The 20483-nt window shown below is 41.0% G+C and overlaps 1 protein-coding gene across 2 annotated transcripts in view; it reads right to left on the minus strand.

The window, feature by feature from the left end:
* Positions 1 to 20483, minus strand: part of TRRAP (transformation/transcription domain associated protein) — a 382824-nt gene that overhangs the window by 138080 nt on the left and 224261 nt on the right. For both annotated transcript variants that reach the window (XM_053694540.1, XM_053694539.1), the window contains exons 53-55: positions 20114 to 20401; positions 14140 to 14277; positions 1319 to 1431 (exon numbers count right to left, since the gene is read on the minus strand). In XM_053694540.1, the coding sequence (XP_053550515.1) occupies positions 1319 to 1431; positions 14140 to 14277; positions 20114 to 20401 (539 nt within the window). The remainder of the gene's footprint in view (positions 1 to 1318; positions 1432 to 14139; positions 14278 to 20113; positions 20402 to 20483) is intronic.

Here is a 20483-nt window from a genome sequence, read left to right on the forward strand (position 1 = left end):
TCATCATGTCTTAAAAAAGAAACATGCACTATACAATGCTGCAGATGCATTCAGAAATAAACAATTGTGCTTTGTAAGTTTTTATAAGACCTTAAACTTCAGAGGCTGCTCCTACACAGCCTTTCTTTCACCAGTATGACTTACCAAGTAAGATAGTGTAGAAAATAGGTTATTGTGGTAGCACTTAAAGGGACATTGCACTAACAAATTGTTCTCCCCTTTAATGTGGTGTTAATTTAATTTAACTGCTGTGGTGTATTAAAATTCTTGAGAACAGCTCCTTTACATTTATTTTGCCATTTAAAATAGCTACGTTGCCTGTTGAAACTGCTGCCGATTCCAAAAATATGAATACTGCTGTATTCTCTGTATGAATGTTTTATACACAGGAGACAGTCTCATATACTAAAAGGGACATTCAACACTAAATGCATTTTATAAGCATAGTATTATAATTATTCCCCACCTTCCTCTAGTCATGGGTGCTGCCATGTTGAAACCTAACTTTCACTGTATCCCAGTATTGACATGCATTTGCACTTGTGCAGCAAAACTCTCCTTCAGATAGATAGGTTTCAGAATAGCGGCACTCATAATTAAAGAAAAGTGCATATTATTGTGTAATATCCCATTAACCGCCCAGCTCAGAGTGTTTTGTATCTGAAATAGCAGGTTTTGCTCGTTGAACCCCCAACTTTATTAAGAATTTTATATATTAGGCTTTCTGTATAGAGAGATAACACAAGCAGGTCTGACCTTTCAGCAGTGCCAGCCCATTAAAATGGGCGTGTCCTTGAGAATAAGTGATGGTTTTAATTAGCAAAACCAGCTAATACAAATACAAAAATAAACATGAAGCATCAATTTGCCACACATTCAATACTCTGTAGCAGGTATAGCAAGTCGCACATTAAGAGAAAACAAATTTAATGTACAGTAGATATGTGCATTTGTGTACGTCAGAAGCTAACAAATGCAAACGACGGCGGCAGGATGCTGAATTTGGCTCTTCTTGGAGCCGGATTTATTCTTGTGAGAGTGCCGCACACTAAAAGATGTGAAAATCCAGTTCTCAGTGTGTTGCAATTTAAAAAAGAAAAGAGCCAAATGTAGTTCGCTGCCGCCGTCTTTCGCATTTGTTAGCTCCCGAAGTGCACGAATCTAATATACAGAGTCCCTTTACAAAGCCGTGATTGTAGGCCAGATGGGGTTTTGATTAGTGCAGGAAATAAAATATGCACAAAACTCAGATGCTTCCAAACCAGTTTCAGCGAACAAAAAAAACCAAAACGATATGTACAACACAAATCCCTATTACCTAATCCAGTGGTCTTCCCACAACTGATATTCAGGGAAAATAGAAGGAGATGCATTGCTTCTTTCATGTTCTTTTTTGGCTTTATCCATTGCTTTTTCATAGGTTTCTTGAGCCTAAACGAATAAAGGGAGCCAATAGGTTATCTTTTACAAGGTGTGTAAACAATGCACTTATTTAAAGGGACACTAAACCCACATTTCTTTCATGATTCAGATAGAGCATGCAATTTAAGCAACTTTCTAATTTACTCCTATTATCAAATTTTCTTTGTTCTCTTGGTATCGTTATTTGAAAAAGCAGGAATGTAAAGCTTAGGAGCCGGACAATTTTTGGTTCTGCACCCTGGGTAGCGCATGCTGATTGGTGGCTACAAAATAGATTCAGTATTGAAATGTATCTAGATTGTAAGTTCCCACGGGAATAGGGCCCTCAATCCCCCCTGCATTTGTCTGTAAAACTTTGTCTTTTATCGTATTGTTTCTCCATTGTACTTTTATCCTTGTACCCATGGGCAGCGCGGCGGAATCTGTTGGTGCTTTATAAATAAAGAATAATAATAATAATGTTGCAAAAACATAATTTATGCTTTTTATGCTTACTAGATTAATTCCTTTCCTTCCGGATAGGGAGAGTCCACGGCTTCATTCCTTACTGTTGGGAAATACAACACCTGGCCACCAGGAGGAGGCAAAGACTTAAATATCCCTCCAACTTCCTCACTACCCCAGTCATTCTGTCGAGGGAACAAGGAAAAGTAGGAGAAACATTAGGGTACAAATGGTGCCAGAAGAATAAAATAAATAATAGGGGACCGCCCAAAGACAAGAAAAAATGGGCAGGGGCCATGGACTCTCTTTATCTGGTAAACATAAATTATGTTTTCCGTCCTAAGATAGGGAGAGTCCACGGCTTCATTCCTTACTGTTGGGAAAACTATACCCAAGCTCCAGAGGACACTGAATGAATAACGGGAGGGAACAAAAAGGAAGAGGCAGACCCTATTCTGAGGGCACAGTGCCTGCAAAACTTTTCTCCTGAAAGCTGCTTCAGCCGAAGCAAAAACCTCAAACTTGTAAAATTTTGAAAAAGTATGCAAGGAGGACCAGGTAGCCGCCTTACAAATCTGATCCATAGAGGCCTCGTTAATAAAGGCCCAAGAGGAAGTCACTGCTCTAGTGGAATGAGCCATTATCCTCTCAGGAGGACGATGTCCCACTGTCTCGTAAGCTAAGCGGATGATACTCCTTAACCAAAATAATAGGGAAGTCGAAGTAACCTTCTGCCCCTTATGCTTCCCCAGAATAGACAACAAACAAAGAGGAAGATTGTCTAAACTCCTTAGTAGCCTGAAGATAGAACTTCAAGGCGCAAACCACATCCAAATTGTGAAGTAAGTGTTCCTTCGATGAAGGAGGATTAGGACACAAGGAAGAAACCACAATCTCCTGATTGATGTTGCGATCTGACACAACCTTAGTAAGAAAACCTAATTTAGTACGTAAAAGTGCCTTATCTGCATGAAAATTCAGATAAGGGGGCTCACATTGCAAAGCAGAGATTTCAGAAACTCTGCACGCAGAGGCAATAGACAATAAAAACATAATTTATGCTTACCTGATAAATTTATTTCTCTTGTAGTGTATCCAGTCCACGGATCATCCATTACTTATGGAACATATTCTCCTTCCCAACAGGAAGCTGCAAGAGTCCACCCACAGCAAAGCTGCTATATAGCTCCTCCCCTAACTGCCATATTCAGTCATTCGACCGAAAACATGCAGAGAAAGGAAAAACCATAGGGTGCAGTGGTGACTGTAGTTCAAATGAAAAAATTACCTGCCTTAAAGTGACAGGGCGGGCCGTGGACTGGATACACTACAAGAGAAATAAATTTATCAGGTAAGCATAAATTATGTTTTCTCTTGTTAAGTGTATCCAGTCCACGGATCATCCATTACTTATGGAATACCAATACCAAAGCTAAAGTACACGGATGATGGGAGGGACAAGGCAGGTACTTAAACGGAAGTTACCACTGCCTGTAAAAAACCCTTTCTCCCAAAAATAGCCTCCGAAGAAGCAAGGTATCAAATTTGTTAAATTTGAAAAGTATGAAGCGCAGACCAAGACTCCGTCTTGTAAATCTGTTCAACAGAAGCCACATTTAAAAAAGGCCCAAGTGAAAACCACAGCTCTAGTAGAATGAGCTGTAATCCCTTCAGGAGGCTGCTGTCCAGCAGTCTCATAAGCTAAATGAATTATGCTTTTTAACCAAAAAGACAGAGAGGCTGCTGAAGTCTTTTGACCTCTCCTCTGTCCAGAATAGACAACAAACAAGGTGAACGTTTGATGAAAACTGTAGTAGCTTGTAAGTAAAACTTTAAAGCACAAACCACATCCAATATTGTGTAATAGACGTTCCTTCTTTGAGGAAGGATTAGGATACAAGCATGGAACAACTATCTCTTGAGTGATGTACTTGTTAGATACCACCTTAGGAAAAAAACCCAGGTTGGTACGCAGGACTACCTTATCCGTACGAAGGACCAGATAAGGAGAATCACATTGTAACACAGATAACTTGGAGACTCTACGAGTCGAGGAATTAGCTACCCAAAAGGAACTTTCCAAGATAAAGATTGATATCTATGGAACAAAAAAGGTTCAAACGGAACTTCTTGAAGAACCTTAAGAATCAGGTTTAAGCTCCATGGCGGAGCAACAGTTTTAAACACAGGCTTGGATCTAACCAAAGCCTGAACGTCTAGAATACCTGCCAGACGCTTGTGCAAAAAAATAGAGAGAGTAAAAATCGGTCCCCTTTTAAGGAATTAGCTGACAACCCTTTTCTCAAAAACATCTTGGAGAAAAGATAATATCCTGGGAATCCAGACTTTACTCCATGAGTAACCCTTGGATTCATAACAATCAGAGATTTACACCATATCTATGTTCAATTTTCCTAGAGACAGGCTTTCATGTCTGTATTAAGGTATCAATGACTGACTCGGAGAAGCCATGGTTTGATAACATCAAGCGTTCAGTCTCCAGGCAGTCCATCTCAGATTGATTCTATTTAGATGGTTGAAAGGACCCTGAGGTAGAGGGACCTGTCTCTGAAGCAGAGACCGTGATGGAAAGGATGACATGTCCACCAGATCTGCATACCAGGTCCTGCGTGGCTACGCAGGCGCTGTCAAAAACACCAAAGCCCTCTCCTGCTTGGTCTTGACCTCCGGAGGAAATCCCACTCCCCCGGAAGAAAAGTCTGACGACTTAGAAAATCCACCTCCCAGTTCTCAACACCTGGGATATGGATAGCTGATAGACAAGAGTGAGTCTCTGTCCAGTGAATTATTGTAAGACTTCTAACATCGCTAGGGAACTTCTGTTCCCCCTTGATGGCTGATGTAAGCCACAGTCGTGTATATTGTCCGACTGAGTATGATGTACCTCAGAGTTGCTAACTGAGGCCAAGACTGAAGAGCATGGAATATCACTCCCAGTTCCAGAATATTTATTAGAAGGAGGGTCTCCTCCTAAGTCCACTATCCCTGAGCCTTCAGGGAGTTCCAGACTGCATCCCAACCTAAAAGGCTGGCATCTATTGTAACAATTGTCCCATCTGACCTGCGGAAGGTCATACCCTTGGACAGATGGACCCGACATAGTCACCAGAGAAGAGAATCTCTGGTCTCTTGGTCCAGGTTTAACAGGGGGACAAATCTGTGTAATCCCCGTTCCTCTGACTGAGCATGCATAGTTGCAGCGGTCTGAAATGTAGACGTGCAAACGGTACTATGTCCCTTGCCGCTACCATTAAGCCGATTTCATTCATGTACTGAGCCACCGAAGGGCGCGGATGGGATGAAAAAAACACGGCAGAAATTTAGAAACTTTGACAACCTGGACTCCGTCAGGTAAATTTTCATTTCTACAGAATCTATCAAAGTCCCTAGGAGGGAAACCCTTGAGATTGGGGATAGAGAACTCTTTCCTTGTTCACTTTCCACCCATGTGATCTCAGAAATGCCAGTACTACGTCCGTATGAGACTGGGCAATTTAGATGTTTGACGCCTGTATCAGGATGTCGTCTAAATAAGGGGCCACTTCTATGCCCCGCGGTCTAAGGACCGCCAAAGCGACCCCAGAACCTCCATAAAGATTCTTGGGGCTGTAGATATCCCAAAGGAAAGAGCTACAAACTGGTAATGCCTGTCTAGAAAGGCAAACCTGAAAAACGATGGTGATCTTTATGCATCACAATGTGAGGATAAGCATCCTTCAAATCCATTGTAGTCCTCTATTGACTCTCCTGGATCATAGTTAAGATGGTACGAATAGTTTCCATCTTAAATGACGGAATTCTGAGGAATTTGTTTAAGATCTTTAGATCCAAAATAGGTCTGAAGGTTCCCTCTCCTTGGGAACCACAAACAGATTTGAGTAAAAACTCTGTCCCTGTTCCTCTCTTGGAACTGGATGGATCTCGTACACAATGTAAGAATGCCTCCTTCTTTATCTGGTTTGCAGATAATTGTGAAAAGCGAAATCTCCCCTTTTTTTGGGGGGGAATCTTTGAAATCCAGAAGATATCTCTGGGATATAAATTCCAATGCCTAGGGATCCTGGGCATCTCTTGCCCACGCCTGGGCAAAGAATGAAAGTCTGCCCCCTATAGGATCCATTACCGGATAGGGGTCCGTTCCTTCATGCTGCCTTGGAGGCAGCAGCAGGCTCCTTGGCCTGCTTATCTTTGTTCCAGGTCCGATTGTCTCCAGACCGCCTTGGACTGAGCAAAAATTCCCTCTTGTTTTGCCTTAGAGGAAGAGGATGCCACACCTGCCCTGAAGTTTTTAAAAGGTACGAAAATTAGACTTTTTTTTTTTTTTTTTTTTTGCCCTTGATTTAGACCTATCCTGAGGAAGGGCATGACCTTTTCCTCCAGTGATATAAGCAATAATCTCCTTCAAACCAGGCCCGAATAGGGTCTGCCCCTTGAAGGGAAGTTAAGTAGCTTATTTATTAAAGTCACGACAGCTGACCATGATATAAGCCATAGCGCTCTGCGCGCCAGTATAGTAAAAAACAGAATTCTTAGCCGTTAGTCTAGTCAAATGAACAAGGCATCAGAAAACAAAGGAATTGGCTAGCATAAGCTTGTCAAATATATTCATCCAATGGAGTCGCTTAACTGTAAAGCCTCATCAAGAGACTCAACCCAGAATGCCGCAGCAGCAGTGACAGAAGCAATGTATGCAAGGGGCTGCAGGATAAAACCCTGTTGAATAAACATTTTTTATCCATTGGATCTAAAAAGCACAACTGTCCTCGTCAGAGGTAGTGGTACGCTTAGCTAGAGTAGAAACTCTTCTCTCCACCTTAGGAACTGTCTGCCAGAAGTCCCGTGTGGTGGTAACTATTAGAAAACATTCATCTAAAAAATAGGAGGGGAGAGAACGGCACACCTGGTCTATCCCATTCCTTATTAAAAAAAAATTTTGTAAACCTCTTTAGGTATTGGAAAAACATCAGTACACACCGGCACTGCATATTATTTATCCAGTCTACACAATTTCTCTGGCCCTGCGATTGCACACATTCATTCAGAGCAGCCAAAGCCTCCCTGAGCAACAAGTGGAGGTTCTCAAGCATAAATTTTAAATGTAGAAATATCAGAATCAGGTTAAATCATCTTCCCTGAGTCAAAAAAATAAAAAAAAATAAAATCACCCACAGACTAAGCATATTGTGAGGTAGTATCATACATGGTTCTTAAAGCGTCTGTATGCTCTGTATCTACCCCCAGAGCTAACTGCTTTCCTTTAATTTCAGGTAGTCTGACTAATACTGCTGCCAGAATATTATTCACCACCTTTGCCATGTCTTGTAAAATAAACGCTATGGGCGCCCTTGATGTACTTGGCGCCATTTGAGCGTGAGTCCCTGAAGCGGGAGTCGAAGGGTCTGACACGTGGGGAGAGTTAGTCGGCATAACTTTCCCCTCGACAGAATCCCCTGGTAAAGAAACGCTATGGGTGCCCTTGATGTACTTGGCGCCATTTGAGCGCGAGTCCCTAAAGCGGGAGTCAAAAGGTCTGACACGTGGGGAGAGTTAGTCGGCATAACTATCCCCACGACAGAATCCTCTGGTGATAATGTTTTTAAAGACAAAAAATGATCTTTATTGTTTAACATGAAATCAGTACATCTGGTACACATTCTAAGATGGGGTTCCACCATGGCTTTAAAACATAATGAACACAGAGCTTCCTCTATGTCAGACATGTTAGAACAGACTAATAATGAGACTAGTAAGCTTGGAAAACACTTTAAATCAAGTTAACAAGCAAATATATAAAACGTTACTGTGCCTTTAAGAGAAACAAATTTTGCCAAAATTTGAAATAACAGTGAAAAAAGGCAGTTAAACTAACAAAATTTTTACAGTGTATGTAACAAGTTAGCAGAGCATTGCACCCACTTGCAAATGGATGATTAACCCCTTAATACAAAAAACAGATTAACAAAACGAAAAATATGTTTTAAACAGTCATAACAGCTCCTACTTTTGAAGCCCTTTTGAGCCCTTCAGAGATGTCCTATAGCATGCAGGGGACTGCTGAGGGAAGCTGAATGTCACTGTTTGTAATTTTAACTGCACCAACTGTAACTTTTATACTATAACAGTGGAAAGCCTCAGGAAACTGTTTCTATGCAAAATTTAAGCCAGCCATGTGGAAAAAACTTAGGCCCCAATAAGTTTTATCACCAAACATATGTTAAAAAACGATTAAACATGCCAGCAAACGTTTTAAAACACATTTTTACAAGAGTATGTATCTCTATTAATAAGCCTGATACCAGTCGCTATCGCTGCATTTAAGGCTTTACTTACATTACTTCGGTATCAGCAGTATTTTCTTAGTCAATTCCATTCCTAGAAAAATATTTTACTGCACATACCTTATCTGCAGGAAAACCTGCACGCCATTCCCCCTCTGAAGTACCTCACTCCTCAGAATGTGTGAGAACAGCAAATGGATCTTAGTTACGTCTGCTAAGATCATAGAAAAACGCAGGCAGATTCTTCTTCCAAATACTGCCTGAGATAAACAGCACACTCCGGTGCCATTTAAAAATAACAAACTTTTGATTGAAGAATAAACTAAGTAGAAAGCACCACAGACTCTCACAACCTCCTATCTATGTTGAGGCTTGCAAGAGAATGACTGAATATGGCAGTTAGGGGAGGAGCTATATAGCAGCTTTGCTGTGGGTGGACTCTTGCAGCTTCCTGTTGGGAAGGAGAATATATTCCATAAGTAATGGATGATCCGTGGACTGGATACACTTAACAAGAGAAAAGAGAACCTTCCAAGATAACAATTTAATGTCAACGGAATGCAGAGGCTCAACCTTAACTCTGTGCCAGGAAAACAAAAAATGCTTTTCACACCAGAATAAGTAGGTCCTCCTCACCTTGTATTAGATATGCCGAGTAACTGGTTTACGAGCTTGAATAAGAGTATCAATGACACTCTCAGATAAACCTCTCTTGGCTAAGACTAAGCCTTCAATCTCCACGCAGTCAGCCTCAGAGAATCTAGATTTTGATTAACGAATGGACCTTGTATAAGCAGGTCTCTGCAACAAGGTAACTTCCACGGAGAAGATGAGGACATCCCCACTATATCTGCGAACCACATCCTTCTCGGCCACGATGGAGCAATCAGGATTACGGATACCCGCTCCTGCTTGATGCGGGCCACCACTCGAGGAAAAAGTGGTAATGGAGGAAAAAGATATATGAGTTTGAACCTTCAGGGCACTGCTAGTGCATCTATTAGATCCGCTTGGGGATCCCTCGACTTCGACCCGTACCTGGGTAGCTTGGTATTGAGACGGGACGCAATGAGATCCATCTCTGGCGTCCCCCACTTGCTGCATATCTCTGCAAACACCTTGGGATGGAGAGACCATTCCCCTAGATGTAAGGATTGCCTGCTGAGAAAATCCGCCTCCCAGTTGTCCACAGCGAACAGCTATGGGCCTCCGCCCACTCCAGAATCTGAGATACTTCCTTCATCACCAAGGAATTTCTCGTTCCCCACTGATGGTTGATGTAAGCCACCGAAGTTATATTGTCTGATTGAAATCTGATAAACAGCGACAAACCCAGAAGTGGCCAAACCTTCAAGGCCTTGAAGATTGCAGAAGTTCCAAAATATTGATCGGGAGGGAGGACTCCTGAGTCCACAACCCCTGTGCCTTCCTGGCACCCCAAACTGCTCCCCATCCCGATAGGCTTGCGTCCGTAGTCACAATCTCCCAGGATGGTCTTAAGAAGCATGTCTCTCCGGACAGATGATCTGGACAGAGCCACGAAGAGAGCGATTCTCTCGACCGGCTGTCTAATACAATCTGCTGAGACAGATCTGAATGATCGCCGTTCCACTGCCTCAGCATGCACAGTTATAAAGGTCTGAGACAGAACCTGGCAAAAGGAATGATGTCCACGCAAGGACCCCATGAGACCAATCACCTCCATACACTGAGCCACAGAGGGACTCAAGGAGGTCCGCAGGGCAAGACATGCCGAAGTTAGCTTGCAAAGTCCCTGGTTTGTTAGACACATCCTCATGGATATGGAGCAGGGCTGCATGATTTTTTGCGGTTTCGGTTTTAAACCGCGATTAATTGCAGCGATTTAAAAACCACAAAAGGTCGCGATTTTTGCTAAAAAAAAAAAAAAAAACTCCGAAGTGGCTATACTGCATTATTTGTATGTGATTTCTTGCAAGCCAGCTCCATCTAGTGGTTGTTTTTAGCACACATTTGTAAAATGTCTGTTTCACTTTCACTTTCTGTTTGTGATCTCAGCATCCGATCAAGCTATTGAAATCTAAAAAGCAGAGCCCATGCAGGAGATGTGAAGAGGTACTTATATTTTCCCCTAGGGACCTCTGCAGTCTGAAACTTAGGGTATGTAATCATTATGGAACCATGCAGAAGACTGAAGAGGAGGGAAAGCCACTTACTTACTTATATTTCCCCCTAGGAAAGTCTGTAGTCTGAAACTTAGGGTATGTAATCGTTATGGAACCTCCCACACAATCTCCTGCTCTCTGAGAAATGGCTCAAATACATAGCAGATGCAGTTAACTCCACGGCTGCCAAAAAGGCTAAAAATGCATTCCCCTCTGCTGCTGGTTTAACTTAACTGCATCTACAATGTATTTGATATCAGCAAGGCACAGCATTTCTAAAAGGAGCAGCCCCCCACCCCTACTGCTATATGCCTGTATTGGATTCCTGCACAGGAGCAGGGCACATTTTCCATCAAAATACATTTTTTAAAAAAAGAAGAAAAATAAAATTATATATATATATATATATATATATATATATATATATAATTTGTGTGTAACTGTGTATGTAATTGTATATTATATATGTGTGTGTGTGTGTATGTATGTATATATATATATATATATATATATATATTTGTGTGTGTATGTGACTTACACTGCTTCATATGTTAATCATACCACTGTCCACAGTTAGAATGACTGTCCAAGAAAACTTGACAATGTTGTGTGTCATAAGACCTAATAACTGGCTAGTGGCTACTATTTAATCACATCACAGGCAGCAAGTTTTATTTTAACTATTTTTTGTTTTGTATTTTTATGCTCCAAGAGTGTATTGGGCATTGAGAAACATGTACATTAAGATTCTGTAGTGTTAAATAAACTTTTTAATGCAAAATGAAGGTGTTATAGTCATTTATAAGAAAATCGCAATCGCGTTCCCCCCCCCCCAAAAAAAACAAAATGCAATTTTTTTTTTGCCCATATCGCCAAGCCCTAATATGGAGTCTATTATAGTACCCAGGAATTCCACCCTGATACTTGGGATAAGAGAACTCTTTTCCAAGTTTATCTTCCATCCATGTGATCGAAGAAGACTGAGAAGAGACTCCGAAAATTCTTCCGCAAGACGAAAGGATGGTGCTTGCACCAGAATATCGTCCAAATATGGGGCTACTGCAATACCCTGAGTTCTGGCAAAAGCTAGAGGAGCCCCCAGAACCTTCATAAAGATTCCTGGAGCAGTAGTTTTGCCAAACGAAAGGGCAATGAACTTGAAGTGCTGGTCCAGGAATGCAAACCTCAGGAACTGAAAATGTTCCCTGTGGATTGGAACATGAAGGGAAGCGTCCTTCAGATTTATAGTGGTCATAAACTGGCCTTCCTGAATTAAAGGAAGGATGGACCTTATCGTCTCCATCTTGAAGAAAGGGACACTGCGAAATTTGTTTAAGCACTTTAGGTCCAGAATTGAGCGGAAAGTTCCCACCTACTTTGGGACCACGAAAAGGTTTGAATAAAAACCCAAACTTCTTTCTTCGATAGGCACCGGGATAACAACTCCTAAGGAGGATAGATCCCGAACGCACCCTAGAAAGGCATCCCTCTTTTCTGGTCTGATAGACAGATTCGAGAGAAGGAATCTGCCCCTTGGCGGATGAGATTTGAAGCCTATCTTATATCCCTGACATACCACCTCCAGGACCCACGGATCCTGTACGTCCTTGAACCAGGCGTCTGAAAAAAAGAGACAGTCTGCCCCCTTCACGATTCGATCCCGGATAGGGGGCCGCCCCTTCATGACAATTTGTTTTCGGCAGGGTTCTTATTCTGCTTGGATTTATTCCAGGACTGAGTCAGGCTTGGAGGAAGATTGTCGTCTTTGGGATTTGTCAGAACGAAAATTAGATTGTCGTCCCTTAGACTTGTTCTTCTTATCTTGCGGTAGGAAGACACCCTTGCCTCCAGTAACCGTAGAAATAATGAAGTCCAGACCTGGACTAAATAAAATCTTTTCCTTGAAGGGAAGAGAAAGGAGACTGGACTTAGAAGTCATATCCGCAGACCAAGACTTCAACCAGAGCGCACGGCGGGCTAGGAACGCAAAGCTAGAGGCCTTTGCATTTAGGCGAATAATTAGCATGTTCGCATTACAGATAAAAGAATTAGCAATTCTCAGAGCTTTAATTCTATCTGGAATATCCTCGAGGGGACTCCACCTCAATGAGTTCCGGAATAGTCTCGCACCAGTAGGTAGCCGCTCCGGCAACCGTGGAAACTGCAGCTGCCGGTTGAAACAAAAATCCTGTATGTTGAAACATCTTTCTCAGAAAGGTTTTTATTTTCTTATTCATCGGCTCTCGAAGTCCCCCTCTGGATGGAGGATTAGATGTGCTACGGGGAACTGCATGTGGAGTGGATAATGTAGCAAGGGTATTAATCTAATGGGACGCTGAGTCCTGAGAAGTAGACGGCTCAGAGGGACTAGGAACCTTAGCAGGCTCATCTCCCTTCATAGACTTTATAACGGTGTTAAGGCATGTTGAACATAATTGAGTGGGCGGGAAAACCACTGCCTCCTCACAATATAAACAGGTATGATTTAAGACAGAAGGAGTACCTTCTAACAAGTAAGAATCCTCCATAGCTCAGGTTATACCCACAGAAGGACAAAAATTAAAACCTTTTTTTTTTTTTTAATTATAGAAAACGGCACCCTTATACTCCCAATGGCTGGGGCACTCACCACCTCATCGACCCAGACAGTTAACAGAGGAAACGCTCTCCTAAGGTTAAAGTCTCAGCCAGAATGGAGGAAATGAACATAGACCACACCGGTCACATGGGGTGCAAGACAGTACTTCCCTTGTTATTACAAGTACAGCAAGTAATAGGAGCTGTGCAACACTTTCAAAAACGAAAGTGAAACTTAAAAGTGAAACCTGTTTGTTCCAACCAAAAACACACAGTCTATCAGCCCAGGAAAAAGTCACACAAAGCAGCATGTAAATAATTAATACACTGATTAATTAACCCCAACTGTTAAATAAACCCCCTTCAAAAGATATTAACCCTGGATCCTATCAAGGTACAAAGGAGCCACACTGTGACCCTGTTATAGCATTTTATGTGTAAAAATGTAAACAATCTTACCTCCAGGATCCATGCTGTGGAACAGAACACAGCCTCTCAAGTGTGACAGTTTTATAGCAGCGCTCCTGACATGGACTTGAGTGAGAGAAAGCAGGCAGTGAAACTCGTCAACACTGATTGCTTAGGAGCTGTTAGCAGTAGTCTGGATGGTTTTGCAGAAAAAACTTTCCCTGCAACTCCAGACTCTTACTTTCAACAATACTCTCACTGAGAGGTTGACATGACTACTTAAAACTCCAGTCCTATCTCGAAGGGCAGATACCCTTTTTCAGGACTCTGAATCTTCTGACACTTCTCTGCCACCTCCTAACGTGACGAAAGGCAAAGAATGACTGGGGTAATGAGGAAGTGGGTGGGATATTTAAGCCTTTGACAGGGGTGCCTTTGCCTTCTCCTGGTGGCCAGGTGTTGTATTTCCCAACAGTAAGGAATGAAGCCGTGGACTCTCCCTATCTTAGGAAGAAAAAGGATTGAAAATCAAAATAATCTAAGCATTGTGAATGTCATAAATATTTTAAGAAATGGCCTAGCATATACAAATACTGTACAAATTTGTTAAAGGGACATTCTACCAAAAACGTGTATATAAAAAGGAATAAAAAAAAAGCTAATATCAGAAATAAAAAGACGAGTCAGTTTTAAAATATTGATTAGTTCTTTAAAGGGGTTTACAGCCAAGCTTACTTTACACCAGAATGTCCCTTTAAATTAAACCCAATGGCATTTAAACTTGAAGTTGCGACATTTCAATAGGATACACACGTTATTAGGTTACAATAGTAAATTCTTGATACCTGTTCAAAAAAGCCATGCTGTTCGTAAGCAATGGCAGTCGCAGTTTCTGGAAATTTGCAGCGTTTCTGCCATAAACCAGCCCACATATCTTCTTCTTGAAGAAGGGAGTACAGCTCAGCTAATGAATCTAGGATCTCCTAAAACAGACAGAGAAACACATAAGATTATGTATTATTTCGTAGGGTTCAGTAATTTCTATTAACATATAACATAATCAACCAGTACAACTGTACAGATACAAGCCCTCTCTCTGTAGAAGCTACAAACCGACATCATATTCAGATACAAAAGCTGTGAATGTTAACAATCTGAGAACATTGTTATTTACAAGTGTTTTCCTATTTGATATAAAAAAAAAAAAAAAAAAAAATTTATGCTAACCTGATAAATGTATTTCTTTCCAGACATGGAGAGTCCACAACGTCATTCCAATTACTAGTGGGATATTTGACTCCTGGCCAGCAGGAGGAGGCAAAGAGCACCCCAGCAAAGCTGTTAAGTATAACTGCCTTACCCATAACCCCCTGTCATTCAGCCGAAGGAAATGGAAAAAAGAAACACAAGGGTGAAAAGGTGCCTGAAGTTTACTCAACAAAACTGCCGAATTAAAAAAGGTAAGTATAAATTTTGTTTTCTTTCCTATGACATGGAGAGTCCACAACGTCATTCCAAATACTAGTGGGAACCAATACCCAAGCTAGAGGACACGGAATGAACAGGTAGGGAGAACAAAGCAGGAGGACCTAAACAAAAGGCACCACCGCTTGAAGAACCTCTCCCCGAAAAGCCGAGGCAAAAGTTTGTAGAATTTGGAAAAAGTATGCAGAGAGAACCATGTTGCCGCCTTGCAAATCTGTTCCACAGAAGCTTCATTTTTGAAAGCCCAAGAAGAGAAGACATCCCTAGTGTAATGAGCCGTAATTCTCTCAGGAGGCTGCTGTCCAGCAGTCTCATAGGCCAATGAATCAAACTTCTCAACCAGAGAGACAGAGAAGTAGAAGTGGCCTTCCGACCCTTATGCTTTCCAGAGAAAACAACAAACAGGGCAGAAGATTGCCTAAAATCTTTAGTAGCTTGTAAGTAAAATTTTAGAGCCTCCACAACATCTAAGTTATGCAAAATACGTTCCTTTTGAGAAGGATTAGGACAAAAAGGAGGAACAACAATTTCCTGATTAATGTTTCAATACGATACTACCTTAGGGAGAAACCCCATTTTAGTACCAAGGACCGCCTTAGCATGAAAAATAAAAGTAGGGAGAATCAGACTGCAGAGCTGAAATTTCAGACACTCTGCATGCAGAAGAAATGGCAACAAGAAACAAAACTTTCCAGGAAAACCGTTTTATATCAACAACATGCATAGGCTCAAACGGAGCCTGTTGCAAAACTTTAAGAACTAAATTAAGGCTTCATGGGGGAGAAACAGGTTTAAACATAGGTCTGATTCTAACCAGAGCCTGTACAAAGGCTTGAACATCTGGTAAATCTGCCAGACATTTGTGCAAAAGGATAGATAACGCAGAAACCTGACCCTTTAGAGTACTGACCGATAAATCCTTATCCAGTCCATCCTGAAGAAAAGACAAAATCTGGGGAATCCTCACCCAGCTCCAGAACCCCTTAGATTCACACCAAGAAAGATATTTACGCCATATCTTATGGTAAATCTTACGAGTAACCGGTTTTCAAGCCTGAATTAGTTTCAATGACCGCATCAGAAAAAACACGCTTAGACAGAACTAGGCGTTTAATATCCAAGCAGTTAGTTTCAGAGAATCTAGGTTTGGATGGAGGAAAAGACCTTGAAGTAGAAGGTCGTTCCTCTGAGGTAACCTCCAAGGAGGTAGAGATGACATCCTCACTAGATCCGCAAACCAGATCCTGCGAGGCCATGCAGGAGCTATTAGAATCACTGATGCTCTCTCCTGTTTGATACGAGCAATGACTCGTGGAAGGAGAGCAAACGGAGGAAACAGATAAGCCAGAGAAAACCTCCAAGGAACCGCTAGAGCATCTATTAGAACAAAGCAGGAGGACCCAAACTCTGGAACCCTCCACTTGAGGGTTATCTGAGAGAACATTTCCGGATGGAGGATCCCTTGACCTTGAACCATACTTTGGAACCTTGGTTGGGACGCCATCAGACCCAACTCTGGAACCCCCCACTTGAGGGTTATCTGAGAGAATATTTCCGGATGGAAAGCCAACTCCCCGGGATGAAAGGTCTGTCTGCTCAGAAAATCTGCTTCTGGAATGTGGATGGCAGATAGGAGACAATTGTGGGCTTCCGCCCACTGCAGAATGTAAGTCACCTCCTTCATGGCTAAGGAACTCCGAGTCCCTCCCTGATGGTTGATGTAAGCCACTGAAGTGATGTTGTCTGATTGGAATCTTATAAATCGGACCAACAACAGTTGAGGCCATGCTGATAGGGCATTGAAGATAGCTCTCAACTCCAAGAAGTTTATGAGAAGAGAGGACTCCTCCCGAGACCACAGGCCCTGAGCCTTTAGAGGGCCCAAAACAGCTCCCCAGCCTGACAGGTTGGCGTCCGTCATCACAATTTCCCAGGAAGGTCTCAGAAAGCAAGTAACCCAAGACAGATGTTCCTGTGACACCCACCACGAAAGAGTCTCTTGTTAGAGGGTCCAGATTTATCCGTTGAGTTAAGTCCAAATGATCTCTGTTCCATTGACGGAGCATACAAAGCTGCAGCGGTAGTAGATGGAACCGAGCAAAAGGAATGATGTCCACGGATGCCATCATCAGACCAATTACCTCCATGCAATGGACCATAGACGGACGAAAGGCAGACTGGAGAGAAAGGCAGGAAGCAAGAATCTTGTATTTTCTGACCTCTGAGCGGCAAAATCCCCAGGTAAATAAACACCCTCAGGTGGATGAGAGGACACAGATGGCACAGTTTGAGAAACAATTAAGGCTTGGGACATCTGAGGAGAAAGCTGAGGCATATAATGCACAGCAGAATCCTGAGAGACACTTGACTCAGGAGGGAGAATTTTTTCTTTACATTTCAAAGGCAGAACAAAACTGCATAGGTAGGGCATGGTTATCTAAGCAAAGTAAACATCTATCTAGAGCGATAGATTGATCCTGATCTGGGTCCATAGTCTGGATAAAGGCCCCACAAGTAATGTAGAAATATAGGGATTCTTAATGTAACAAAAAAACTTAATGATACAGAGGATTATTTTAAATCATCAGGCACAGAAATAAAACAAAAATAAATATTGCCATCAATATTAGATAACACTTTAATAAAACTGCCTCAGATGCCTGAGGCTCCTACCGGTCAGAAGAATGTCCCGCTAGTAATTTGTCTCTGAAAAACTCCTGATCGCTGAAAAAAGAAGCCGACTTCACAAAAGACCAGGCAGGACCAAAGATGGCTGATAAATCTGTATAACCACTCCGTAAATGCGGAAGTGCGGTCTACACATGATCGGGACGAAAATCAACTGTGACACATAATGTACTGCACTCTAAAAACAACGCAAAAACAATTGCAGTTTGAAAAACGGCGTATATTTATAAGACCGTGAAACTGACTAAGAATAAAAACTAAGCGGCAATCTCCTCTACTGTTACATAGAAGATACTGGTAGCCCAGTAAAGCAAATAATCCTCTACCCCAGAAACTCAAAAATAAAGGTGACCAAATAAAGAATTAATTTATACTAACAAAGATAGATACCAAGGATACAATAAACCTTGTATAAAAGATTGGGAATCAAGCACTCTTCAAAATATATTCTCAAAAAATCCATTTTATTCAAACACATTCATAGATAGACAGAATCCATTGCTGCGGCATAATGAACACACACAAATACCCTATACAAACCACAGTGCAAAAATACAAATATTAAAAAAGGCAATTCTGGCATCCTAGATACAAAGTTAATAACATGCAACACCCTGCTGCACCAAAAATTGATTTTTTGAGAATATATTTTGAAGAGTGCTTGATTCCCAATCTTTTATATAATGTTTATTGTATCCTTGGTATCTATCTTTGTTAGTATAAATTAATATAGTTTTTGGGTCTACACCACCAATATTATTTTACATAATTTAATAATTCACGCCTGTTGAGCTAGTTCAATAGATTATAACTGTTGACCAATAAAGAATCCCTTATTAATAAACCTTTTAACTCCCTTGCCAATAGTAAATGCCCATAACTCATACTATAAACTTAAGTGCCATGTCCTAAATATGACTCCTTAATTAATAAGGAGTATTAAGTCCCAAATGAAGGATCTGAAAGAGGATTTCACCCTTGTGTTTCTTCTTTTTTCCATTTCCTTCGGCTGAATGACAGGGGGTTATAGGTAAGGCAGTTACACTTAACAGCTTTGCTGGGGTGATCTTTGCCTCCTCCTGCTGGCCAGGAGTTGAATATCCCACTAGTAATTGGAATGACGTTGTGGACTCTCCATGTCATAGGAAAGAAATCTATATAATTATTAAGTAGACATTACAGAAACTGACAATTCAGTTACAAAATATAGGACCAAAAATTGAAATTCGCAACTTCTGAGTCAGATATTCTCACAAAGCTGTCTGTTTTCCTACTTTTAATTTAAATGTTATAATTTTATATTAACACAATGTCATGTACACATTGTTTAAAGGGACATGAAACCCAAACTATTTCTTGAATGATTTAGATACGATTTTAAACATTCCAATTTACTTATATTATTTAATTTGCTTAATTCTTCAGATATCCTTTGTTGAATAGCATTGCACACGGGTGAGCCAATCACACAAGGCATCTATGCGTAGCCACCAATTAGCAACTACTGAGCTTATTTAGATATGCTTTTCAACAAAGATATCAAGAGAAGTAAGCAAATTAGATAATAGAGGTAATTGGAAAGTTGTTTAAAATTGCATGCTCTTTCTAAATCATGAAAGAAAAAAAATTGTGTTTTTATGTCGCTTTAATGGTGATGTTTTTTGTACCCAAAGCAGCCACAGCTTTTAACTCCTCATTCACAAAGTATTGCACATTTGTCTGGCCCATAGCAACAGATGAAGAAATTCTATGACATGCAATGATAATTCCCTAGTTCAAGATATATTACAGAAAGTTATTCATTTTTCAGCCACCATTATCATTTTGGTTGCCAGATAACTTGTTTCGCAACTGCACATTTATTTAATGGGACAGTCTAGTCAAAATTAAAATTTCATGATTACAATAGCGCATGTATTTTAAACAACTTTCCAATTTACTTTTATGATCAAATTTGCTTTGCTCTCTTGGTATTCTTTGTGGAAAGCTAAACCTAGGTAGGTTCATGTGCTAATTTCTAAGCCGTTGAACTGCCTCTTATCTCAGTGCATTTTGACAGACACTGCTAGTTCATGTGTGTTATATAGATAACATTGTGCTCACTCCTGTGGAGACAGCACTGATTGGCTAAAATACATGGCAAAAGAACTGGGATAAGGGGGCAGTCTGCAGAGGCTTAGATATAAGGTAACCACAGAGGTAAAAAGAATATTAATATAACAGTGTTGGTTATGCAAAACTGGGGAATGGATAACAAAGGGATTATCTATCTAAACAATAGAAATTCTGGAGTAGACTGTCCCTTTAACATCCAAAGGGTTACAAATTTGTTCTCATGGACCTTTTGGAAAAATGTAATTATAAAAAAAAAAGTTAAAAATTATACAGAAACAAGTAGTACTGTGCATAACCTGTGTTTCAGAGCTGCTATGATTCAGATTAATAGAGCTTGCAACGTATATTCCTGAGAGAGGTATATCGAATGGGGATCAGCTGTGAGGAGAAACAATGGCTCTTGGCACAGTCATCACTTAAAACATTATATCAGGGCAGTAAAAGATTATTACTTGTATCCGGTCTGTTGACCAAAATCTATACAAATATATTATACATAAGCAAAGACACAGAGATCAGCTGCGGACTTACTTGTTGAGGTGGAGTTATGCTTTCCTGTTCATAAAATTCAGATGTTTGCTTTGGTTTTATCTGAAGACTTAGGCCTTTCTCAAAAGCCTGATGTTCCAATAAGAGGGTGGAACGAAACCACAGGTTATGCGTCTTGCCCAGGTACTTGTAAACACAGGGTCTGATAGGAATAGGAGGCACACATTGGGACATTGCTTCCACAAAACAGTTTAAGGCACTGGGCTGGCAATCTCGCTGCACCTGATGGCTCCCACTGCACAGAAAAGGACTTATCTCCCCGGCTAAAGCCTGAAAGTCAGAGTACAGAGAAGTTAGTATTCACAATAAAGCATTGTGTCCTTAAGTATTTATTGGTACATATAGGAGTCAA

This window comes from Bombina bombina, chromosome 11 (assembly GCF_027579735.1).
Source record: "Bombina bombina isolate aBomBom1 chromosome 11, aBomBom1.pri, whole genome shotgun sequence".
NCBI classification, from domain to species: Eukaryota; Metazoa; Chordata; class Amphibia; order Anura; family Bombinatoridae; genus Bombina; species Bombina bombina.